Source organism: Drosophila arizonae, chromosome 3 (assembly GCF_054131065.1).
Source record: "Drosophila arizonae isolate 15081-1271.41 chromosome 3, UAZ_ARI_1.0, whole genome shotgun sequence".
In the NCBI taxonomy this organism is placed as follows: Eukaryota; Metazoa; Arthropoda; class Insecta; order Diptera; family Drosophilidae; genus Drosophila; species Drosophila arizonae.
In genome coordinates, this window is record NC_142923.1 from 22,801,820 (window position 1) to 22,826,574 (window position 24,755).

Genomic DNA, 24,755 nt, shown 5'->3' on the forward strand with positions numbered 1-24,755 from the left:
TTTCAAATAATTTTATTTTAAAGAAAGTTTTTATATTTTAATATTTTTTATATTAGTTCAGTCCATTTCTCATATTTGTATGTATATACAAATATAACCGTAATGTTTAGATAATCTGGTTCAGCAATAATAATTAATAGTTTTAGTTATTATATAATTTGGCATAATATTGACATTCGAAAATCAATTAAGTTTGATTCGTAATGCTTAATTCGTAATGCTTAATATATATAATTAATATAGCAGCAGTTTTTGCAATTGCGTCAAGCCCTTATACCCTACGTACCAATTGGTGCTGGGTATAAAAAAGGGAAACAATTGAAAACACAACACAGAAAAATAAAAAGCCTAACCGGGAGTTGGTACGAGTAATATATATATATATATATAGATAAAGATGTACAAATACATATACGTATATATATATATATATGTAGGTATAAAAAAGCATACAAAAACCTCATCAACTGATCACCGCTATGTGTCAGCTTTAGCCCGGTCGGAGCTAAGTTTGAGCCTTGGCCGAAAGGTTTATGACCAAATAAAAACTGCACGTTTCTGCATAACTTAGCATAATTGTTGCCTCAGCGCTGTGACTTGTGACTTTGTGTAAGTGTGTTTGTGTGTGTATGTATGTGCGTGTGCTTGGCCCATGTTCTGGGCCATTCCGCTTAGGTTTTTGGGGGTAGCACGGTTCAGCCATAAAATAGAGGTTGGTCCAAACAACTTAGCTGCTAATTAGCGACACGGAATTGCCAGAGTAAATAAAAAGCTGAAAAAGTAATACACTACTACACACAAAGTAAAGAGAGAGAATTGTGGAATGGAATGGAATGGGGAGTGGGAAATGGGAAAGGCTTAAACGAATCAGCAGGTTGAGTCAAATGTGACAAAAGAACGAGACGAGATATGCATATGTATAAGAGATAAGTATTATATAAAGAATATTTGGAATATTTTTTTTATATAACAATTATATATACACCATGAAAATGCAATTAAAATAAAATTATTTAGGCATTTGTATTTTAGTAGGGTTAAGGTTTCTAAATATTTTTAAAATGTTTAATTATATTTTGTTTACGTATTGCTGAACAGCTGCTTGAACGAAGTTATGAATCAGCCATTTAAGTGCATATAATAACTATATATAAACTATAACGGTACGACATTTAACTGTAATTATTATTAAGTCGAATGTAATTGTTGTAAAGCTGCATTGCAGCTGCGTAAACAGAACGCATTTTGCGAAATCACGATTTAAATTACATTTTAAAGAAAATTCACGAACAACTGTGAAATCATAAATGATAACAACAACAACAACAGCAAGAAGCACACCAGCAGCAAAAAAAAAAAAAAAAAAAAAGTGTGACAAATATGATAAATGACAAATCACAAGAAAAAAAAAATATATATATATTTAATTACAGCTTTGGGGCAGTTCAAAGCTCGACCCGAAACGGAACGGGAGTGCGCGATCCATGCGTTGCGGTTGGTCGACGATTTGGCCTCAATTTGTTGACTGTCAACTGTCATTTAGAATTTTGTTTCTAAATGCCAAGAGCTCATTAGAAAAAGTGCCGCGTGCCGCGAGCCGCATAGCCGGGTCGAAGTCGCTTGCTGTTGTTGCTGTAATTAGACGCGCTTTCTGTCAGCTGCAAGCGGCGTGCGCGTTTTGTGCGCGTCTTTAAACGCGCTCAACGAAAGTCGCTCTCACGTTTCGGTTTTCGGTTTTGCTTGCTTTTATTTAAGAATTATTATGGCTTTGGAATTGGCCCGTTGCGATCTGGTCCGGTCTACAAACTGTTCACAGTGGCCTGTCACTGTTTTGTCGCTCACTTTCAGCTAGAAGCAGCCAGCCAGCCAACGAGGAGGGAACAGGAGACAGACAGAGAGAAAGAGCGATACGGAGATGAAGACGGAGAAGGAGACGGAGCCATAGCCGAAGCCGAAGCCGGGCTAAATAAATTTCACCACTTTCATTCTTGTCTGTCAATTTGTATTTTATTGCCCACTTCTCATTGTCGTCATCATTGGCGCATTGTCTCTCTGGGAAGTGGCACAGGTTGAGGCTGTTGCCACCGGCTACACTTTGTCGCACTCTCTCTTGCTGTCTCTCTCTATCTCTCTCTGTTGATAGCTCTCTATCTGGCTTTGAGCAGGTCCGCTTTGGCATTGGTTTAGTTACCAAATTATTTGTAGCATTGCAGCACGATTTTAAATCGCTTTTGTTTTTTTTTTTTTTTTTTCTTTTATATGTTTTATGTGTTTGCATTTCATGGCACGACATTGCGCTTAAGAACTACACCAAAAATCGTGCCAAGCTGGCCCATTTGCAGCTAAGACAACGTATGCGTGTGTGTGTGTGCTTGAGTGTGTGTGTTTGGCATGTAAAACAGTCGAACTTTTTGACGAAAAACAATAACAACAACAATCAAATTAAAGATCAACAAAATCAATCGCATGACAGACAACAGAGTTTTCGGCATTCAACTTAACGAATTTCAAATGCTCTTTCAATTTATGGATTATAGAGTATGTCAGTATATCCCAAATATTTATTTACAAATATTTATGCACACTTTTTTTCAATATTCAAAGTATATATATTATGGATTATAATATTAATAACATTATTATTGTATATGCCTGTCGATATACGAAACATTCTAGTCGTTATCTCGTTTGCTGTTGCCTATCTAATGGATATTTTTTCTCTCTGAGTTCAACTCTCTATCTCTCTAAGCGCCTTTATCACTTTATCTCTTATCGTCTCTTCCCCTCGATCTCGATCTCTCTCTCTCTATTTTTCTTTTTATCTAATTTTGTCCCTTTTGGAAGAGAACTACTCACTGTTGCTCTTTTTTCCGATTTCTTCTCTGCTCAGTTTCTTTCTTCTTTCTTTCTATATCTCTCACACTCTCCTTCTCTCTCTCTCTCTCATTCACTAACGATTTCGCCTCGGTTTCTCTCCTTTCTTTCTCTCCCGTCATTCCATATATCATATCATACAATATCTGTCTTTATCTCTCTGTCCTCCCCCCCCTCTCTCTCTCTCTCTCTCTCTCAGCCCCCCTCGCAATCTTACCATTCCCGGTCTGCACGCCTCTTCAACAAATCCAAATACTCTCTGGCAAGTGTAAAACAAATTCAATTTGAAACCAAAACTAAAAGTTGTGAACTAATTTTGGTAAGTGCACTCACGAGTGCAATCATTTACATAACCCCAGCTCCCCCGCCTGTCCCGCTGCCAAGCTCGTAATGGAAACCAGGTCAGGCAATTGTCCAATGTCTGTTTGGCTTATCGCTGGCATTCCCTTGGCTCAGCTGCTACTTCGTACAATTAAATGGCGTTTATGATGGCACTTTATCTCCCTCTCTCTCTCTCTATCTCTCTCTCACGCTCTCACGCTATCTCATCGTTTGTCTGGAAATCCAAAAACCCGCTATTTCCGCAGCGTAGGGCCAATTTTCGGAAGAGCGGGGCTATATAACTCCAAAGTGGATTGTGGAGCTTTTGGTTATTATTTTGTGATTATAGCCGAGCGACGTTTTCCGTTTGCAACATGACCGCAAATGAGTTGAAGAGTTGAAGTTTTGCTTTTTTTTTTTATTTGTATATATATTTTTTATTTTTTTTTATTATTTTTTTTTTTTTTTTTGGCTTTTTATTAGAGCACCATTTCCTCAGCCTGTCAAAACTTTTGGTGTGACATAATTTCCTTCATGACACTCACATGGAATAACGGCACAGCAGCTGCCACACGAAATGACCCAATTACAGATTACCGCAACACATGAACATATATACATATATACAATATTCATATCTATATATGTATATGGTTATATATAATATATCCGACTATGATCAGTTAGCTGGTAAATCCAATTAGATACAATTCATTTGCTCAGAAGTTGTTACAGTTTATTCGCCTTGACTGTGGCTTTGTATTCTTATGCTAGACGACCTCTAACATATGTATCTCATTTATGTGGTTCCAAGTACCAAGTTCCAAACATCTGTTTCTCTTTCAGACATTTCCATTTTTGATCAATTAAGTGGCGTTTGCGAACAAAACAAATCAAAACATTTACTTTTTGTTGTTGTTGTTGGCTAATTGTCTGGTCTATAACCAGTAGCCAAAGCCAACTCCACTTGGCCCTGGTCTCAAGCGTGAAATTGTATTACGCTATACATTTATTGTCGATAGCTGTTTCCGCAAATGGACGACAATAATACGTGCTCCGATATGCGAGTACATTTGTATATCATACATATATACATACATATATAATCATAACACCCATATGAGGTTAGCCCAATTTGGTATAATGAACTATCAAGTGCATGCCGGGCCGCCCGCCCGCTGATCGTACTACTGGCTTGACTGAGACCCATTCTGGCATTTTAGTGATGGGTGTATGAGTTCTCTATGCCATGATTAATGATATCGAACTATTAATATGGAACTCGAGCTTTATGCATGAAATGAAATTATTAAAGTAGAAAAAGTGTTGAAATTGTTTCGACATGAGTCTAATGTGCGTATAATTTGAAGTTTTGCTCAGAAAGGTTAAATAAAGAGAAGGTTCGACATTTTATGATTGATTTACTTGCTTGTTCTACTTTGGTAGATGTTCATTTAGCAATAAGTTTTTCATAATCATAATTATTAATCATTATGTCAGTATTATTTATTATTATTATTATAAATTTAAGTGTTATATATTATTTATAATTTTTTAATTACAATCAAATGGTTAACTACATAAATTTCTCTGATTTTGTTTAAGATATTACTTTATTTTTAATGCGATATTTACACCATACATAATTGTATATTTATAATATGAAACGATTTATTTAGAAGCTTGTGATAGTTGACGTTTGCAATGAACCATCTCTAGTTCCACATACGCCTACATCACATGCCAGCAGCTATGTATGTGGCTGACAGCTTGAAGTGACTCTCGATGACTCTTCAGTGCTATTATTAATTTCGTTATTTCGTTGTTTTTTTGCATGGCACATTGTTTAAATAACTAATATATTAATAACTGGCATTGTTTGTCTTTAGCCGCGCAAGTGTTGTCTATTTATAGACAAGAGTCTGGTCAAGTTCTTGCCAAAAAAAAAAAGAAAAAATACAACAATATAATAATAATGAAATTAAGAGCGCAAAACCAAATGAAATTAATAATGATAAAAAAAGACTTTTAGTTTTAACGCTGGCATCTCGAGAGGAGGCGCGCGTCAATGGGCGTTGCGAAGGCGCCGCGAAGTAGACTCAATTTAATTGCTGGCCATGCTGGCTATGCAAATATTTGCACAATTTTATTTAAACTTAAATTTGTTGTTGTTTTTGCTGTTTTGAATAACATTTGCAACATGATGAATTGCCGGCGTCGCAACTCAAACTCAAACTCAAATTGAATAACTAGGTCAAAGTTTAACCTCGCCGTGGGTAAGCAAAGCATAAAGCGCCAGCCAAAGTTTTTGATATCGCACGGGCGCAATTGCACAAAACTTGCTTAATTGTCGGAAAAGAAAACGCAGCAACCAAAAAAAAAAAAAAAAAAAAAATTCGAACAAATTGAAAAATAAATTCATAAATAAAAATAACAAATTGGCATTTTGAAGAAATGATTAATTAGACGATGAGCCAAGAGCTAAAGCCAAAAGCCAAACTGCAAACCAATGACAGTTAATTACGTGTTACCGAGCATACGGGCGCTGTCAAGGACAATAATACACAAACAAAGTGACAAAAAATAAAGAAATATAATGTATATATGTATATACAATTCCATTCAAATGCTATCTATCAAAACGTTCCTTTCAATTAGCATAATGGATAAAGAAAGTAAAAATACAAGAAGGCAAATAGATTTTGTTTTGTTTCTATGATAGCTATCAAATCGTGCCGCTTACATAACAACGGGTTGTCAAGGCAACAAAACAAAAGTGAAGAGTTTTATGCATAAATTTGAAAGAATTTTATAGATATATTGAGATATGTAAATGTGAATGGGAGCAGAATAATGTGCATGGTAATGGATACAGGGCACAAATAATTATTATAATTATGATGTTTTAAGGAAAAGAATGATATTTTACGTAAGTATGACAAATTTTATTTTCCTTTAATAAAGAAATAAATATAAATTTGTAATTCTATAAAATTTTTATATTTTATATAAAACTTTTTTTTTTAATAATATAATTATTATATTTAGTAATTATAACAATGTATAGTAAGTTAAGTTAAAAAATATAAAACAATGCAAATACCTAGTAGGAAATAATAGGAAGATAGATATATAGCTTAAACTTCTGCCAGATATATCAAATGTTCAACTTTTATTTGCGCAGAATTTGAGAAGAAATTAATTATTGCAACTTTAGACACAAATATGTTATTAAATAAAAAATAAATATTAATTTAAGGCATGCACATGTTTTAAGAAAATTAATTTGTTTATTTAAAATTCTTTGGCAACTTCAAAAGTATATGAATTTGTTGTCTAAAATTCCTCAGAAATATATGTATATTTATCTGTATATATATATATATATATATTTATATTTTTTTTCTTCACTCAAAAACAAATGAAAATACATTTGAATGCGCTCAAATATATTTCAACTTAAATATTCAACAAACTTCAACAAAAAAGATTCAAAGAATTTTGTTTGACAAGAAATAAATAAGAGGAATATACAATAATAATATAACTCATATTCAACATAATAGGATTTAAATATTAATAGAATTTTAGTAAAATATATTAATTTTATATAGATAAATATATATCAAAATTAGCAGAATTGCAAGATATGTAACATTTGACTTGCTAAAGACTAAAAGTGATTTGTTTGATTAAAATAAGATTTATGTACATAAATTTGTATTCCCAATTCTCAATATTAAATAAGTTATGTTTGGCAGACAAATGAGCCAGTTTATGCCACTAATTTGAAAGGAATTAACTGAAAACACATATACACATAAGAACTCTGAGTAACTGCCTAGTTTTGTTGCCTTAAAGTCTCTAACTATGCCGCAAGAATCTAGCAAATTGTTAGCCAAAGGGGGAGCGGCCACAGGCTAGAACAATTTCATAACCGTCTCAGATATCACGAAAGGAAAAACATCGTGAATTGCATAATGGCCAATGGTTGTGGCAAAACAAAACTGGACTTAATTATAATCATAAATTGTTCGTGGCCGTTGCTGTGATCTTTGACATGCTCTTGCATTGGATTTGATTGAACGCTGTGGCTCCATGGAGATCGACCTGGTATAGTTAAATATACAAACGGTTAAGTACATAAACATAAAAACATACAAATATATATTGTATGTGTGTGTGTGTGTATATAATAATGGCTCGACGTGCTATTGTGGGTTTGGCTTTAATGAAAGTTGCTCGGCCTGGCTTGTGACTTGGCATGACCCTGGGCAACACGGCAAACAACAGACATTTTCAGGAATTGTTCGAAGAGCTTTGTGCGGTTTTTTATGGTTTTAAATAAACTGATATATATGCATGTATATGTTGTATATGTATGTGTGTATTATATTTTTTTGGTTTATGTATAGCTCTCATGCACACTCAACGTAATTCTACCTACACTTATATACCTATGCAGAAATATATATGTATATATGTATACGTTTGTATGTTTAGACTTATATGCAGAGAAACTGAAACGCAAAAATTTGCATGCAAGACAAAGAGGAGCAAAGCAAATGAAACGGACACGAATTGCATGAATGAATAAATCCCAAAAGAGGCCGCCTTCAGTAAGAAACACAGAAAGAGAGAAGGAGAGAGAGAGTGAGAGGGAGAGCGAGCAAGTTTCGGCCGTGTTCCCTTGGGGTGTACCTTCATTGGCAGCGGCAGGTGTTGGCCGGTTGTTTTGAGCTGTTCGACTGATTCTTTCTGTGCATGATTTATACCCTTTTCCTTACCAAAAGGCATTTCAATTTTCTGGGGAAACGCGTGACACATCCAGGAAGATGCCACTAGGCATATTTATGTTCTTGATTAATAGCTCAAAACGGAAGCGAGATTGTCATATTTCTGCCCAATATGTGTATATTCTGTATTCGAATACATAAGTTAAATATTTTCGAAGTGATATATAAATAATTAATATTTTTTTTATTAAATGTATATATTCAGGCATATACTGCCGTTTAAATAAGGAAAGAATAATGCAGAAATATAAGAAATTATTTTTGTATAGTTTCTATGACAACGATTATTTAACAACTCGTTGTTGAGCCACGATAAATTGTATATACATTTACTTTTTTTATTCGTTTTGTTTTTGCTACTATAATAACTTAATTCTGTATGATGTGTACTATAGTTTGAAATGCAAAAGAAACTCCTTAAAATTTTCACTTCACATAAGCGGGGAAGACATGAAGATTTTAAAAATATTTTATATATATATATATATTATATCTATTGTTTTTTAATATTTTATATATATATATATATATATATATATATATATATATATAGCAATAGAAATTACTCCTAAAAATTTATAATATTTTGAATTATTATCAACTATACTTAAATCTATAGCCTTAAAATATACTTCGCAAAATTGAATATTTTTAGGAATAAGCAGACCAGGAATATACAAAAATAAATTATATATTTCTGTATTGACATTTAAGATCAATATAAATATGTTTTCGTGTAATACACTTAAAATTCTTAAAATCTATTCTGTCTATTGTCCTATACCTACAGATATATGAAATTTTATATATATCAAGTATTTTAACTATATAAATTCGATAGAAAACATTTTCTACAACTACCTAAGGGCATCCAATCTGCGCTGTATCAAATCTGACAATTTTTGCATCTTAAAAGTTTTTTTTCGTGAGATTTTGTTTTGCGCATATCTCGCGCTTATCTGGCGCTGTTGCTCGCACGCTTGTATCTTAAGCTGCGCCAGTTCAGATAACATCATCAACAACAACAACAAGAAAATAACAAAGAGTTGAGTGAATAAAAAACACCAAAATTGAAGTGTTTCAGTGGCGGCTGCTGTGCAAATACTGCCTAGATAGATACTTGGCGAGGCTGCCTTGAAACAAATACAGAAATGAGCAAATAACAATTATTTTTTCTTTTTTTTTTTTTGACTGATGCGTTTGTTTGAACAAGTGCAATATTTGGTTCCTTGCCCTTCAGCCAGCGTTAGGCTAGTAGGAAGTCGAAACTTCAAACTCTTCGATCTCGTTTCGTTTTTTCGTTTTGCAATTGAACTTGATAAATTTGTATCGGCTTTATCGAGCTGCGGCGCGTTCAGGCAGCTTCTGTTGCGCCTCCTTTTCAGGTGTTGTACGTCTTTTGGGCCGGCTGCTTCACAGTTTGCTCACAGATTCGACTCGGCCAGGGCCCTACCAACTTTTCTTCTCTTGCCAGTTTCTGTTGTTGTTGTTGTTGCTGTTGTTGCTGTTCCCGAGTTCTGCTTGGCGCATGCGCCGCTGAAAACAGGTTTTAACAGTTTTCATGTGCCTGTATATAAGCTGGTCGAGAGCGATATTTGTATTTTTGCGCTCTGTAGCCACAAAAAAAATATACAACAACAAAATAAGAACTTTGCATTACACCAATTCGACGACGACAATAATAGACAATCAAAAGTTCACTTAACTTCAGCTCTTTGAGCTAGTAAAAATTCACAATTTGTTTATATTTTGCCAGCTGATAGTTTTCTATTTCCTATTTACATTTATCAATTTCGTGCTATTTTCTCAGCTGTTTTTCTTGTCTATTTCGAGCTTACAAATTATGATTTTCTTCATAAATTTTCTTACGCACCTCTCAAAGACTTTTGCGCCTTGTTTGATTTGATTTGAATTTGTTTCAATTTGTTGATTTAATTTTTCATACACAATTTGTTATGCACTTTGTATGGATTTCAATTGCAATATTAGTTTCGTTGATTTGTTGTTGTTGTTGTTGTTGCGGCTTTAAACTTGTTTTTCTATTTCTTTGATGGAAGCGATTTCTTTATTTGCTAACACTGATGCGTTTATTTCTTTTGCCAATTAATTTTCAAAACGCATTCGAAATTTCACTTTGTTGATTTTAGTGCTTGATTTTGTTAAGTTGTTTTTGCATTTCACAAAATGTCCATAAAGCCGAACCAAGTAACCAAGTCTATTGAAAGCAAAACGCGTCGTCTGCCGCCACCGACTGCGACTCCCGATTGTGACTCCGCGAGACACTCGACACTCGACACTCGAGACACGATTCCGGTGTTCACGTTAATCAAGCAGCGTTCCGCGTTTGGCTACCAACACGGCCAGCAGTCGTTCAAGAACTGAGCTAAGCACTCGACCACTTGGAAAACCAACTGCAAGACCAGACTCTGCTGAGCCCAGCAAGACGAACGACCGACAACAGCAACAGCAACATCGTCGTCGTCGTCGTCGTCGTCTTCATCGTCATTGTAATCGTCATTGTTGTGGATCGTGCGCTCTCTCCCTCAAAGACTCAGAGACTCTCTCTCACCTGTAGTCACCTGAGCGCAGCTGTTTTTTGCGTTCCACAACTTGTGGATGTCATTTATTAACCCGTTAAAAATCAAATTAACCAAAAAGAAAGAAAATTAATTAAAAAGTAAAATAAAAATATAATATGTATATGTCTTGGTGTTTCTTTTAACAAAATTTAGTTGCATCAATAAAGAAAAGTGACTGAGAAAGTTACTTTGTAGTCCATTATTAATTACGAACTGAAAGCCCGTTTGCTTTACAGTAAGTTGTTATATTATATTAAAAACATTAATAGAAGTGAGATTTGGAGAACCGAAATACCCGAATGAAATCTTGTGAATTTTATCAACTGACATAAAAATATTTTTATATAATTTCAATTGATTTTATAGACCAAATATTTCCTTAAAAATATTTGTTTACTTAAAAAAAAAAATATTGTAGAAGCTTTTTAGCTAATTTTAATTTATAATTTATGCTGAATTCAATAATCTCCTATATAAAATATTGTTTTAAGTGGAGTCAAAGTGTTAACTTATCTTCTGTCGTGTTCTTAAAGAAATTAACTTAAAACAAATATAAAACATGAGATAATAAAATAATAAAATTGAAATTTATGTTAGCACTTTTAAGAGCTTTGCTTTGACAATTTTCATTAAGTATTATCTTAAACAAAAAGGTCTCTTCCGCCTTACTATTCTAAGTATAAAAGTGGAATACCCAGCTAGTTCGACTAAATCAACTGCAATACTGAAAGCGCAGCAAAAGCATGAAACGTCCTCTATACTATTTTGTAGGGCTGTGTCTGCTGTTCAGCACAGTTCGTAAGTTACGGAAAATCGAACTACAATTATCCTGTGAATATTTTCACGAGAAACAGTAAATAACAAGAGTGCATAATTTATATACAGTGATTGTGGACTCGGCGCCGCCTTCTGGACGAACTCCTCCGCCTGTAGATACAACCGAATCATCTATGGTAACAGCCACACTTCCACCTCAAACAACTACACCACCTACAGTAACACCCATACCACCACCTCAAACAACTACACCACCTATAGTAACACCCATACCACCACCTCAAACAACTAAACCACCAGCTGAAACATCCAAAGCACCACCTCAAGCGACAACATTGTCCACACAAACAACCACAAATAAGGTAATTATGCTTTGCATTCCCCAAAAAAAATTTTAGAAGACAACACTTGGAGGATTTTTTTTTTTCAGAATAATATTGAGAACGAAAAGATAAATTTGAAGATTGCACATATATTAGAGATATCTAAAATAGGCCACATTGTTGGGAATGCCGAATACGATCAGCAAACGGCGCATTTGCGGCATATAGCCAGTCTGGGTCCCGAATCTCTGCAGTTGAAATTGCAAGCTTATGACAAATTTGTAAGTTATAATTACTTGCGACTCAAGTTGGAGAGTAATTTGCTCAGTCGCATCGCTGTCGTCGAAAGCTATTTGATCCATAAGCCACTGTCAAAGAAATGCAAAAAAGTCTATCGCAAGCAACGAAAGGAATTGATGGCGGCACTGAATGAGCAGAACTCGCTAAAGTCATACAAACTGAATTTATATAGCAGACCGTGTCGTTCCGATAGCTGGGAAGGATCGCAGCATGAGGACTATTTTGATTGGCTGGATTGGTTGCAATGGTTTCCTTTCCTTTGAATATAAATTTTTTATATAATAGAAAAAACAAAAATGGAAAATAATAAAAATGCATTTTGCATTTTGTGAAACTTAATGAGTTAAGAAAATATTTCCATTGATTTATTTTTTCATTCTTTTCTTGCATATTATTATTACTTGACTATTATATGATCACAATTATCTTTAAACATAAATCGTATCTTTTAAATATAAATCATAATTTCTATATAAAAGAAAAAAAGAAACAAAAATGCAAAATAATAAAAATGCATTTTGAATTTTTTAAACTTAATGAGTGAATAAAATATTTGCATTGATTTATTTTTATTATTTTTTTCTTGCATATTATTACTATTTATCTTTAATATGATCACAATTATATCATTACTATTAAATTTTTTAAAAATAAATTCTCGATTACCCGATTTATCGAAAATTAACAAATCTATACATCAATCTAAAAGCTAATAAATAAAATATAAATTGCACTTAAAGGTAGCGTGAAAATAAGTTGATGGCTTGGAAAATATACAATAATGAATATATTTAGAGTAATCTACGTCACAAATGCGGTAAATCAAAGTTGCTATGGTTCATTGGATACGATGAGACTTCAGTAATGTATAGATGGCACATTTTAAGATATGAAGCAGTTGCATTTAATCATTTATCAGGAATGAATCTTAAAAGTCTTTCAATATGTGTATTAATCGTTCTTATTGGATATGGTACGTTCTGGACATAATCAGTGTATATTTAATGAAATCTTTCCATTGTGTTCGCATATATATATAGCCAAGTCCGATGGCACTGAATCTTATATAATATACAATACAACGGCATCGAAAGCCGATCATGTGCTGGTCCATCAGTTTAAGCAGCGCATTTACAAGATGGTCGACTCTGTGCCCTGGCATGCGCACGTTAAGGCCTGGGTTGATGTGGGACTCATTGTTGCGGACAAGCCATTGACAAAGCTGATGAATGTGGCCAACGAGCTGGGCGAATATACTGATTATGATGAATGGAGGCGCGCTCTGTGGCAGAAGATCGGCAACAAATTTAAGCTATATACAACAGGCGAACTGAGGAGATTTGTTATCTTTGTGAATACCCATGTTATGGGCCTCTATCGCGAAATGCTGAGGAGACAGCAACAGTCTAGGAAGGCCGTAAGAAAAAACAAAATTAAGTTAATAGCAAACATTTTTTAATATCTATTTCTCACACATAGACTTTGGGTCTGGACTATGCAGAAAGGGAAGGAGACTACTCGTATGCAGGCGAAAGATCTGCCTAATTTTGAAACCAGGAAAATTAAAAAAAATATATATGTATACATTTTTTCAGCATGAAGAATTTCTATGATTAAGAAACTACATAAATAAATGTGGTAATTAATATTTATGTAATTATTATAACATTTTTGTATATAAATACTTTTAGTTTATTTAAATATTTCATTTCAATATATTCTTTAGTCAAGGCTTTCTTAAATAAATATATTTTTTATACAATCCAAACAGACCAAACTAGAGCCAATGGAAAATAGCCAAGTCACACAGCACGGTTCATTAAAAAATAAAAACATTTTGTTATGGTCATTTGTAATACGTAAAAACCCTTCGATTTTCAAATTAGTTGCATTTTGTCTTAGCTCGTGAATAATGAGAATGTTTACAAGTCTCTTAATTATATGTGGCCTGGGTTAGTTTTAAACGTAAACTCTGTATGGCTAATCGAAATTCCACAATTTGTTTTTTTTTCTTTATAGTTCCCACTTTGATGGTCCAGGCTAAAATTGAAAAGATACCCGTGTTCGAAAAGTTACGGGAACATTTCTACTCCCAAGTTGATTCAGTTGACTGGGGCCCGTTAATCAAAGAATACGTTGTTGACGGCTATCTACGTGTACCGAAGACAATATTACGAATGAATCATGTTATCAATTATCTAGCTGATGCTGCGAAAAAAACCGCAGCCCTACAGGCGGCCAAGAAGAAAGCTTTAAACTTTATTGAGATAATCATAAAGTTATCCATGAAAAAAATGGGATCAGCGATCAATAGAATGAGATACAAATTAATTCTACACTTCCAGGACAAGTACAGTCCGATCGTAAGTAAATTAATTGAGTTTATTATTGATAATAATTATTGAATTTGAATTTTCCTATAGACAACGCCTGCGAGCCTGGGCTTTTTGGAAGCCACTCAAAACTCTGATGACTACACGACACCGTCCTATGATAATTATACAATATACGAAATGGATAGAGAGAATATCGAGAAGGGATATTCAAAATTATTCAATGATTACAATATCGACTGGCCGTAGGAATAATAGGTAGGTATATACAAAATATTATTTTCTATAATTACTATTATATTAACAACAATTGTTTATAGTTTAAAGTTTATAGACATGTCCAGAATTCACTATCGATGCCCATTGATGCGAATCATACTAATATTTTATCATTATTAAACCAAAAATCATTAAATAAATTGTATAATGTGCATTTAACTAAATCCTATCTAAAAATCATCGTGGGAATGAATTGCTTTCTAGCCATGAACATCGCATAGAAGGGTGATTCTGAAATGAGTTAATTATTTAATATTACAAAATTTATTTGATATTATTTTTTTCCTAGTGACTACATTCTTTTGTGAGAATCACATAGAAAAGCAAGGGTAAAAGACTATTGTAGACTATAGAACTATAGAACATTTCATTGAAGCAAATAAGTAGAACAAAAAAAAAACTAAACTAAGCAATAAAAAATTGCGTACAACAATAACAACAACCCAGTGCGGACCTTCACCTATTACATGATGCCTTGAAAAGTCAATAAATGTCGGCTCATAACTTAGGCTTAGCAGGGGCAGCTTATCAGAGAACTGTGAGCGCTTTATAAGGCAGCTGTGGCTCATCGTCTGCCAACAGTTGGAAGCTAGAAGTTCGCCGTCATGTCAAGAATGATCAAAGCAGTGGAGCTATCGCTGGTGTTGTTGCTGATGCCAATGCTGATGCAGTGCATCCCAGGAGTGGCAATCAGTCATATGCAGCAGCTGCTGCAGCTGGACAGCATAATTACGAACAGGATCAGCAACGCGTTGCAGCAGTTGAGAAATCAAACTGAAAATAAGGAGCTCGTGCAGCAATATGAACGCCTCGAAATCGCATTGGCGTTGCCCATTTCTCAGCTAGACGAAAAGATAAGGATTTACAACGAGTATCTCGCCTACGATGCGATTCGTGAAAAGCAACAGCTACAGCAGCCAGACAACTCAGAGGCATCCGGCTACGATCGGGCAGATATCATAGTCGATATCAGCGATAAGGATAAGCAGCGTACCGCAGCGTATAGCGCCTTTGAGAAACGAGTGCTCAAACTACTGAAGAGACTGAACGTCTCCGATGCATTCACGAAGCGCGTCTTCAAAGCCATTTTTAGCGATGAGCAGCAACTGAAGAAGTTAAAGAAGAAGCTCGACAGCCTGGGCGATGACGCCGACTCGAACTGCTGTCTGTGGGACTTCATATTTGGTTTATACTGAAACGAAAAGGAAAAAGAGAATTTGTTACTCGATGTATTTCTACTGAGCTCCAGTTTATATATTTAAATATTTAATTATTTGTTTGGTATTAAATGATTTTTTAAAGGGCATAAATACAGATAATGAATTTGAATACAGTTTATAAGCTTAAAGGAATTGGGCTAATAGATACTATTGTGTTTATGAAAATAGTAGTGTGATAGAGCATTAAATATTTATGCGAGTCTATACTAATAAATATCTATATGGTATATAAACCCATTGAAAATGGAAGGCCGTCGTTTTCTAAAAACGTATGCAGCGGACAGAAGAAGGCGTAAACGATCCCATGAAGCATATATGTATTCTTGGTCAGGATGACAGTAGCTACCCAGACATATCCGTATTAATACAGATATTAGTTGCTTCGTTTTTTGTATACCCTACACTTTGAGAATTTGTCTTTTTTCTCGATCTTTTATACAATTTCCCTATTATCGATAAAAATCGATAGTTTAATTTTCGTAAGAGTAGGTTGATTGAAAAAAAGCTACTCTGAAAAAAAAACTACAAATTTCTCCTAGTAATATACTGATAAACACAACAAATATCGAATACCATGCCTCATTACCACAAAATTCGCAAAATGAGTTATTTAAATATTAAAGACTTCTGCTGTGACTAATAGAATTACTTACATATAAAAATATGTCTAAAATAATAATATAAACAATAATAATACTTGAAACTTGTGCTTTGGCAAACACACACATCTGCATGTCATTATCATGCTCTGAAAATTCATTCGCTCAAGACAATTTATTCAAAATTTAAGTTCTCATAGTAAAGCTCCTAATGTAGGCCAAGCGCAGTCGCTGCTGCGTTAATGCAGAGCTCTGAATCGTGTGTGTGTGTGTGTATATATACATGTGCCTGTGTATGGGTGTGTGGATACAAATGTTATTTGAAATGTAGATGTATAAGAGATATGTATGTAAATATAAAATAGTATTAACTTTAGGCACTATCCTAGTCGGACACTCCCAGCATGACAGAAAAATATAAAAAATATATTAATATAATTTATGTAGAAATCAAATTATAATTATGAACATGTAGTATTATAGCAGAGGTTAAATCCGGCAGAAGATTGAAAATGTATTTCCTTCAATCTCTATATTCTAGTCTGAAGAATAATTCTGGTAATCTTTGCGTGCCCGCGCATGTAATAATTATCGAAGGATTTCTTTTTGTTCACCTTTAGCTTTTCCTACGCTAACGGTTTTCTTTGATTTCCCATTAAAATGAGTTTTAGTATTTTTCTTGTTCGGTCCTGACTCCTGGTGGCTTTAGTAAGTGATTTACATGCGAGCTGCGCCAATTGACAGCTCGTTATGGTGATGAGAGGGCGGCTGATGGCTCACGGCTCAGGAATCGAGGATCGAGGATCGGGGATTGGGTTTGGGGGATGGGGGATAAGGGCTTTGGGCTCATGGCTCAGCGCGCACGTAGCTGCTGCTCGCTGGCAAAACAAATAAAGTGCATTTAAACGTGCCGGCCCCCATCTGCCATGGCAGCATCGACCAATCCACTTAGCCTGTCGCCTGTTGCAGCGGGCCATGGGCAGCAGGCAGCGGGCAGCGGGCAGCGGACGGCATCGACATCGATCGTAGGGCCAGTCCATCGACCGAACCGGGCCACATTTCACTATCGTGCGCGTTGAAACAAAAAGTGTTGGCGTGCGGCTGCATCCTGGCTCAGCTCTTGCCCAGAGTCCAGCTCAGACTTGGACTGCGACTGAGACGGAGACTGAGACTCAGACTGCAACTGAGAGTCACAGTCACAGAGGCCGCGTCGAGCAGATGCAATCGCCCAGACAGTTGCCCACTCAGCATGGACGTTGCTCTTCTTCTTTCTCTGCTCCTTGTTGTTGTTGTTGTTGTTGTTGCTGTTGTTGCAGTGGCTGTTGCTGTTGTCGTTTATCAGACAATGTCGCGTTTGCAGACAGTTTGAAGTTTAACAAGTTGTCGAACGCAGAGCGCGGGGTTTATTTGTTTTACGTCCTTTTTTCGCTTCGAATTTTTTTGTATTTAGTTTTTGGTTTTTTTTTTTAGCCGGCTTTATAAATAGCCACAGACGTGAACATTGCAGATTTCTATAATACCTATATCTGTCTAGCTCTTTGTGTGCGTGTATGTATGTATGTGTGTGTGTGTGTGTGTGTGTTAGCTCTGATCAAAGGTCAGACAAGGCCTTAGTTTCCGTTTCAGTTCATTTCTTTACGCCGCCCTCTCCACATTCTATTCGCTCTGCCCTCAGGGCATAAATAACAAATATATATTGTATACATAGACATACATATATATATTTGTATATTCATGGCAATTATAGACGGTCTCATATCATAATCGGGTCATCATATTTTTTAGGTTTTCTTCTCCTTCTTTTTTGGCTTTTCTCTTTCGCTGAGCTGTCGCTGTGGGAGCCTATCGCCAAAACTGGCGTCAGCAACCAATTTGGCCAAGCAAAACGGCTTAAAGCGACTTTCATTGATTGCCATTCGGGTGAGATATGAAATACATATTTATATATATATATATCTATATAAATACATGATTTGGCTGTATTTGCAAAACGAGTCCGGGTATTGCTGGGAGCGACAGCCGTAGGCTTAATTAATCTAATTTAATAACTTGAGATTGAAATTAATATTTTATATCTAATGAGTACGAGTGTTTGGGAGAATTTGATAGAATTTGTCACATTTGAGATCTTCCGCCGTAAGTCAAGCTAATTATGCTAAATATTGTTTGTTTAATGTAGGCATCAAGGGATTTGCCCTTATTTATGCAGTGGCGTAGCGATGGGATTGTGACACTCACTTATGTTTTTAGGGTCGACAATCAATTAAAAACTACACTTGTTTTTAATTTTTTAATTTATTTTTTAAATTATTTATTTATTTTAATTTTTTTCTTAATTTATGCATTTCTTTTTAATTTTTTTTTTTTTTTATTAAATCCAAAAAAGTTTTGTTTCGGTAGACAAAATATGAAATGCCATCAGTGCATACATAATTTTATTAATTTATTATTATATTAAATTATTTTTATCAGATCTACCTGCTGTCACCAAATACACAGGTTAAGTGGGAAATTCAATAAGAATCATTCCCCTTATCATCGACAGCCTCCCTACGCCACTGCGTATGTATACAAGTCTGCATATTGAGCGTCTGTGTCCTTAGTTTATTAGAGAATCATGCTGTAGTCTGGCTGGCAGCCCACAAACTAGTTAAGTATACACCACATTTGTAATCTCTGCTGCTGCTGCTGCTGCCGCAGCTACTGTTGATTGCGATAAATCATTGACTGGCGCATTAAAGTGGAGCGTTGACATGTGAGCTGAAAGCGGCAGCAGCAGCAGCAGCAGCAGCAGCAGCAGCGGCAGCGGCAGCAATAGCAAATGGGTAAAAAGAAAAATGCGCACAACACGGAATTAATGTCAATAGCATTAGAAGATTGACGACAACAACAACAACGGCAACTGGCAACGATCATGGTTCGATTGAAAGATCTATCGTTACACAGAGAGAGACGGAGATAGTGAAAGAGAGAGAGAGAGAGGGAGTGAGAGAGTCAACAGCAGAGTGAAAACTTCTGACAATTAAAAAATGGTAAAGATAAAAAAAAAAGAGAACTGGCCAACTCAACGCTGTGGGCCATTGGGCGAATGATGTTCAGCTGAAGGCAGCGATGCCTTCTTGATTATGAAAATCGATAGTCAGCTCTTTTCAACTGTCTGTCTGTCTGTCTGCCTGTCTGGGTTTTGACATGTGATATTTAAGCATTGATGCTATAATTGCGCATCAAAAATCAAAGGCTATCATAAGTTGCACTATATAAGGGCGTGGCGCAGGACTTTGGGCGAATTGTGTAGTCTCGTCATGCACTTGAGCCTGTTGTTCGGCTTGTGCCTAATCCACTGGCCGCTGGCCCGGCCCCTGCTCAGCTACAGGCCGTGCAACGAGTCCGTTGTGGCAATAGGTGGGATCGCAATGAGATGCGGCCAATTAATTGATCAAGGCAATTCAATGCAATTCAATTGAATGGAATTTTTGCAGCACTCTCGCAGATCATCCACGGCCTGCAGCCGCGACAGCTGGCCATACTGGCCATGCCCAGCTCCCGTTGGCTGAGCGTGGACTGTGCGAACAACGACACCATCCAAGTGGATGACTTCATACAGCGATTGCATAAGCTCTACTACAAGTCCGTCATCTTCTATGACACCGAGCTGTTCTTCGACTACATCGAGGCGAATCTGCTGGGCGCCATCGAGTGCGTCAATTTGATATTCCACGAACCGGATGAGCTATCGGCACGCATACAGGAACGCCGACTGGCCCACCGCCTCAGCCTGTACATGTTCTACTGGGGCGCCAGCAAGCCGCCGAATGCGACGCGCGTCAACTTTGAGCAGCCGATGCGAGCTGTGGTCATCACTCGGCCGCGTCCCAATGCATTTCGCATCTATTACAATCAGGCCATGCCCACGGCCAAGAGCCAGCTGCGCCTGGTCAACTGGTATGATGGCGAGAATCTCGGCCTGCAGAAGACCCCACTACTGCCCAGCGCCGCCACAGTCTATGCCAATTTTCAAGGTCGCCTCTTCCATGTGCCCGTCTTTCATGTGAGTAATTAAGCCCGAATTTGAATCTCAGCTAATATTAGCTGATATTTGAATAAATATAAAGTAAACTCAAACTAAAGAATTAAGAATTAAGCAACTGAGGCCAACGTCTTCACTATAAGTTTTATGAGAAAATTTCAAATATTTGGGGATAAAAAAATATTACTTTGTGTTTGGAAAATGCCAAATTTCTCGAGTATTTTAAGCAAATTTGTTTATGTTTTTATACCTTGACGAATTAATTGATATTGATCTCATACATAGTCCGTTTTGTTGCGTATGTTCGTTCTGAAAGCTGTCTTCTTGTCTGCCTGGCTATTAGGAATATTTACTCCTATTATGGAAAATTTTGTTTAGATTGCTAAGTTACCGTTGACATTCGTCATTAGACATTTCTGCATTGTGGGGGCGTGACAAATTAAAAATATATACCTATAAATATATATACAGTGGAATCCGGTTATAACGAGTCCGCTTACAGCTTTCGTACCGGATTCTACAATAAATAAATATATAATATAAAATTTTGTGGCTAGAGCTGAATTGAATAAAAAAACATGAATCAAAATACAAGTTTTTTTTTTAAAGTTGTTTTTTCACTATTATTATTATTATTATTATTATTATTATTATTATTATTATTATTATTATTATTATTATTATTATTATTATTATTATTATTTTATTTTATTTTATTTTTTTTTTATTTATTAATGTTATTATTAATTTTTTTTTTATAATTTTAATGTCTTTCTTCAATTTGAAATTTATATTTTTCACATGCGTCAAAAATCGATTGAAATTCCTTCTCAGCTCTGCGTTTAAAAATTTATTCCCATTTTATGTGACGTCATTTTTATCTACTAACGAATACTTTTTAAGGAACAGATACTAAAACCCCAATATACTTATTTCACTTTGCAAATGAGTGGCATTATTAGCATATTGTTTTTTGGTCAAAAATTTGATACAGATTCGTTGCTCCATTTTCTCAAATATGTAAAAAGCGAAAACGTGCCAACAGATATTATTGATCTAAGCCATAAATTCTAGACAGCTTAGAATAGAAATACTTTCTATTTCCTTTTAAGTATATCGATTAAATATACAATTACCAGACATCTAGTTCCATGCAATTAGAAAATACGCAAGGAAATTTAAATATTTTGTCTAGACTTTTGATGTCTTCTAGTAGAAACGATTTACTTTTTCCCACACTAAAGGCGTTTCACTTTGTTTATGTTTGAAGAAACTGCCGCGATGATAGATATAATATCTAAAGCACATCTTGCTCAAGTAGAAACTTGACTCTTGCAGTCGCCGCCATGGTTTTGGGTGAGCTACAACAACGACAGCAACAACATTGGCAACGGCAACAGCAACGGCAATGGCAACGGCACCGAGGAGGAGTACGAGAATGGGGGCTATAAGAAGGCGAATGTGACGGGAGGTCGAGATCATCAATTGCTGGTGCTCTTGCGCCAACATATGAACTTTACGTTCGAGTACATTGAGGCGCCGGGCAGGACGCAGGGCGCGCTGCGTGGCACGGACGACAATGGCGAGGCCAATGACAGCTTCACCGGCGGCATCGGCATGCTTCAGAGTGGTGTACGAATTGAATATATTAGTGACTGCAGAGTCCTCTGTGGCCGCTGACAAATTGACATGGGATCTCTCGTTGCAGCTGGCAGATTTCTTTCTGGGTGACGTGGGCCTCAGCTGGGAGCGTCGCAAGGCGATTGAGTTCTCATTCTTTACGCTCGCCGATTCGGGCGCCTTCGCCACGCACGCGCCGCGTCGCCTCAACGAGGCCCTGGCCATAATGCGTCCCTTCAAGCTCGACATTTGGCCATATCTGATTCTGACCATTGTGTTCTCGGGCCCGATATTCTATGGCATCATCATCATGCCCTACAAGTGGCGCAGGCAACGCATCGCCATGGACGTGGAGCGCCTGGGCGAACTGTGCATCCACATGGCCTACATCAATGAGATAACGCCCTGTGTGCTGAAGGTCAGGCACATGCGACCCGTCCGGCCGCAGACGTCGGCAGAGATGCCGGCGCAGCTGTTTCAGCGCTGCATTTGGTTCACGCTGCGCCTGTTCCTGAAGCAATGTGAGCGTACAGCTGCGATTTATACGCCAATAGAGTAGTCTAAGCTGTCCTGGGCTAACCACTTGACCTTCCTTTCGTTTGTCACTCAGCTTGCCACGAGCTCTACCACGACTATCGCACCAAGTTCCTGACCATCGTCTACTGGGTGGCGGCCACCTATGTGCTGGCTGATGTCTACTCGGCCCAGCTGACCTCGCAGTTTGCACGCCCGGCTCACGAGGCGCCCATCAACACGCTGCAGCGTCTGCAGGCAGCCATGCTGCGGGACGGCTATCGCTTGTACGTGGAGAAGGAGAGCAGTTCGCTAGAGATGCTGGAGAACGGCACTGAGCTCTTTCGGCAACTGTATGCCCAGATGCGTCAACAGCAACCGTACGATCCGCAGGGCTTCCTCATCGACTCCGTGGAGGCGGGCATCAAGCTGATTGCCGATGGCAGGGAGAACAAGGCGGTGCTCGGTGGCCGTGAGACGCTCTACTTCAACATACAGCAATACGGAGCCAAGAAGTTTCAGCTCAGCCAGAAGCTATACACACGCTACTCCGCGGTGGCTGTGCAGATTGGCTGTCCCTTCTTGGACAGCCTGAATGATGTGTGGGTGGAAGTTGGAATATATAAAAGATTCACTAACTATCTCAACACCCTTAACCCTTATTTTAGTCTCATGCATCTGTTTGAGGGCGGCATATTGGAAAAGATGACAATGGGCGAGTACGAGGCGCAGGCTCGCCAAATGACCAAGGATCAGGCACAGCAGTCGAAGGAGCTGGCTGCCGTGGAGAACGCCAATGCCAATGCGAATGCCAATGTCATGAGCAACGAGGTCAAGGACCAGCCGCAGCACAGCCAGGACAACGAAATGATTAGCGCCCTGAATCTACGCATGCTCCAGGGCGCATTCATTGCCCTCGCCGTGGGCTTTGTCACTGCAGGTCAGTGGGTCACGCATTTAGTGTGTTTAATATGAATAATATGAGTGGCTCATGATTATGCAATTCCGTTCAGCTCTGATGCTCTTGCTGGAGCTCTTCTGGCGCCGCTTGAATCTGGCGCTGTCGCTGCGACGCTGGCGTCTGCGCTGGCTGCGTCGCTGGCGTCGCGTCAAGCGGACGCTGCGACAGCTAACCGTGCGAATATTTGCGCCGAATTTGGGTTGATTACTTTATCGCATCGCCATTTTATGCAAATCATTAAGAATGTGGTTTCGGCTGCCACTGCGTCACTAAATTATTGCCAGCCCAAACAGTGGTGCGAGGTGCGAAGAAATCGTATATAGTGTGGGAAATGCAATATGGATATTCATATATATTGAAAATATCATTCATATATAATAGTCTCTATGCAGGATATGTCTATAATTGCTTACATTTTCTATTCACATTGATATTTCTAATTTAAATCATATTTGATTTTCATTAGTATTCATTTCTCTATTTCAAATAAAATAGTATGTCAATGTAATTAATTATTAAATTTATAATATTTAATAATTAATCATTTTTGACAAATATTTATTTTATTGCAATATTACAATAGCAATAATATATATGATATATAATATAGTACTTTACGCTTCATCAAGATAATAATTTCATAATCTTCAAAAACCAACTTCACTAAAAAATATTTTAAAAGTATGCAAATCTATATATATAAGTATTACTAGGAATAAAATATTATTTTATATAATCTTATCTTAAAATAAAATAAAATGGTCTAAAATACAATTTTTCATTTCTATATTTTGCAAACATACAATTTTAACTTGAACAAATATATTTATTAAAATTAAATTGAGAGCATGGCTTAAGTATATATTTTTTGAACGAAATACAGACATTATTGGCCATTCAAAAATTAATCCAAATCCAAATATTTACTTAGAATAGCAAACAAGGAAGAGAAGCGGATACGTTAAAAATCGACCCTCCCTTGAAGTATTAACAGTGCAAATAAATAATGCTATATATATATATAAAAATAAACTTACCTCCATCACAAGAGCTTAATGGGGAATCGAATCTAAATTTTTTAAAAACGTAAAACTGCTCCATCACATACATATCTCTACGTACATCTTTAACACCATACATAGAATCATACCTTATACTACATTCCTTCATATTTAATATATTATTGACTTTAATGGGGCAGCCTTAATTCTTGCTCGACTTTCGCAGCAACAG

The 24,755-nt window shown here is 36.5% G+C and overlaps 4 protein-coding genes across 7 annotated transcripts in view; 3 read left to right on the plus strand and 1 right to left on the minus strand.

Moving 5' to 3' along the window:
• The window catches only part of LOC108610758 (uncharacterized), a 40,442-nt gene extending 30,508 nt beyond the window's left edge, over positions 1–9,934 (minus strand). The window contains exon 1 of the mRNA XM_018003040.2: positions 9,865–9,934. The gene's annotated coding sequence lies outside the window, so the exon portion shown is untranslated. The remainder of the gene's footprint in view (positions 1–9,864) is intronic.
• Positions 9,935–11,211: 1,277 nt separating this feature from the next.
• LOC108609536 (uncharacterized) lies at positions 11,212–12,309 on the plus strand. The gene is made up of 3 exons (XM_018001258.2): positions 11,212–11,368; positions 11,456–11,709; positions 11,778–12,309. Exons 1-3 carry the CDS (start codon positions 11,314–11,316, stop codon positions 12,231–12,233), a joined length of 765 nt encoding a protein of 254 aa, XP_017856747.1. The 5' UTR covers positions 11,212–11,313; the 3' UTR covers positions 12,234–12,309.
• A 488-nt stretch (positions 12,310–12,797) lies between these two features.
• LOC108609902 (uncharacterized) lies at positions 12,798–15,915 on the plus strand. Of its 2 annotated transcripts, XR_016268948.1 has the most exons (6): positions 12,798–12,943; positions 13,011–13,387; positions 13,450–13,922; positions 13,990–14,333; positions 14,394–14,561; positions 14,624–14,746. XR_016268948.1 is itself a non-coding variant. In XM_089463662.1 (4 exons), exon 4 carries the CDS (start codon positions 15,188–15,190, stop codon positions 15,776–15,778), a length of 591 nt encoding a protein of 196 aa, XP_089319788.1. In that variant the 5' UTR covers positions 13,766–13,922; positions 13,990–14,333; positions 14,394–14,561; positions 14,624–15,187; the 3' UTR covers positions 15,779–15,915. The 2 variants fall into 2 exon arrangements, 1 of the variants encoding a protein (XP_089319788.1); XM_089463662.1 differs by lacking the exons at positions 12,798–12,943; positions 13,011–13,387 and having other exon boundaries at positions 13,766–13,922; positions 14,624–15,915.
• A 304-nt stretch (positions 15,916–16,219) lies between these two features.
• Ir40a (Ionotropic receptor 40a) lies at positions 16,220–24,198 on the plus strand. Of its 3 annotated transcripts, XM_018001260.2 has the most exons (7): positions 16,220–19,803; positions 19,881–20,449; positions 21,767–22,060; positions 22,137–22,569; positions 22,659–23,163; positions 23,230–23,501; positions 23,575–24,198. In XM_018001260.2, exons 1-7 carry the CDS (start codon positions 19,704–19,706, stop codon positions 23,724–23,726), a joined length of 2,325 nt encoding a protein of 774 aa, XP_017856749.1. In that variant the 5' UTR covers positions 16,220–19,703; the 3' UTR covers positions 23,727–24,198. The 3 variants fall into 3 exon arrangements, with proteins under 3 accessions (XP_017856749.1, XP_089319765.1, XP_089319766.1); XM_089463639.1 differs by having other exon boundaries at positions 22,659–23,501; XM_089463640.1 differs by having other exon boundaries at positions 16,220–16,700; positions 22,659–23,501.
• Positions 24,199–24,755: the final 557 nt, after the last annotated feature.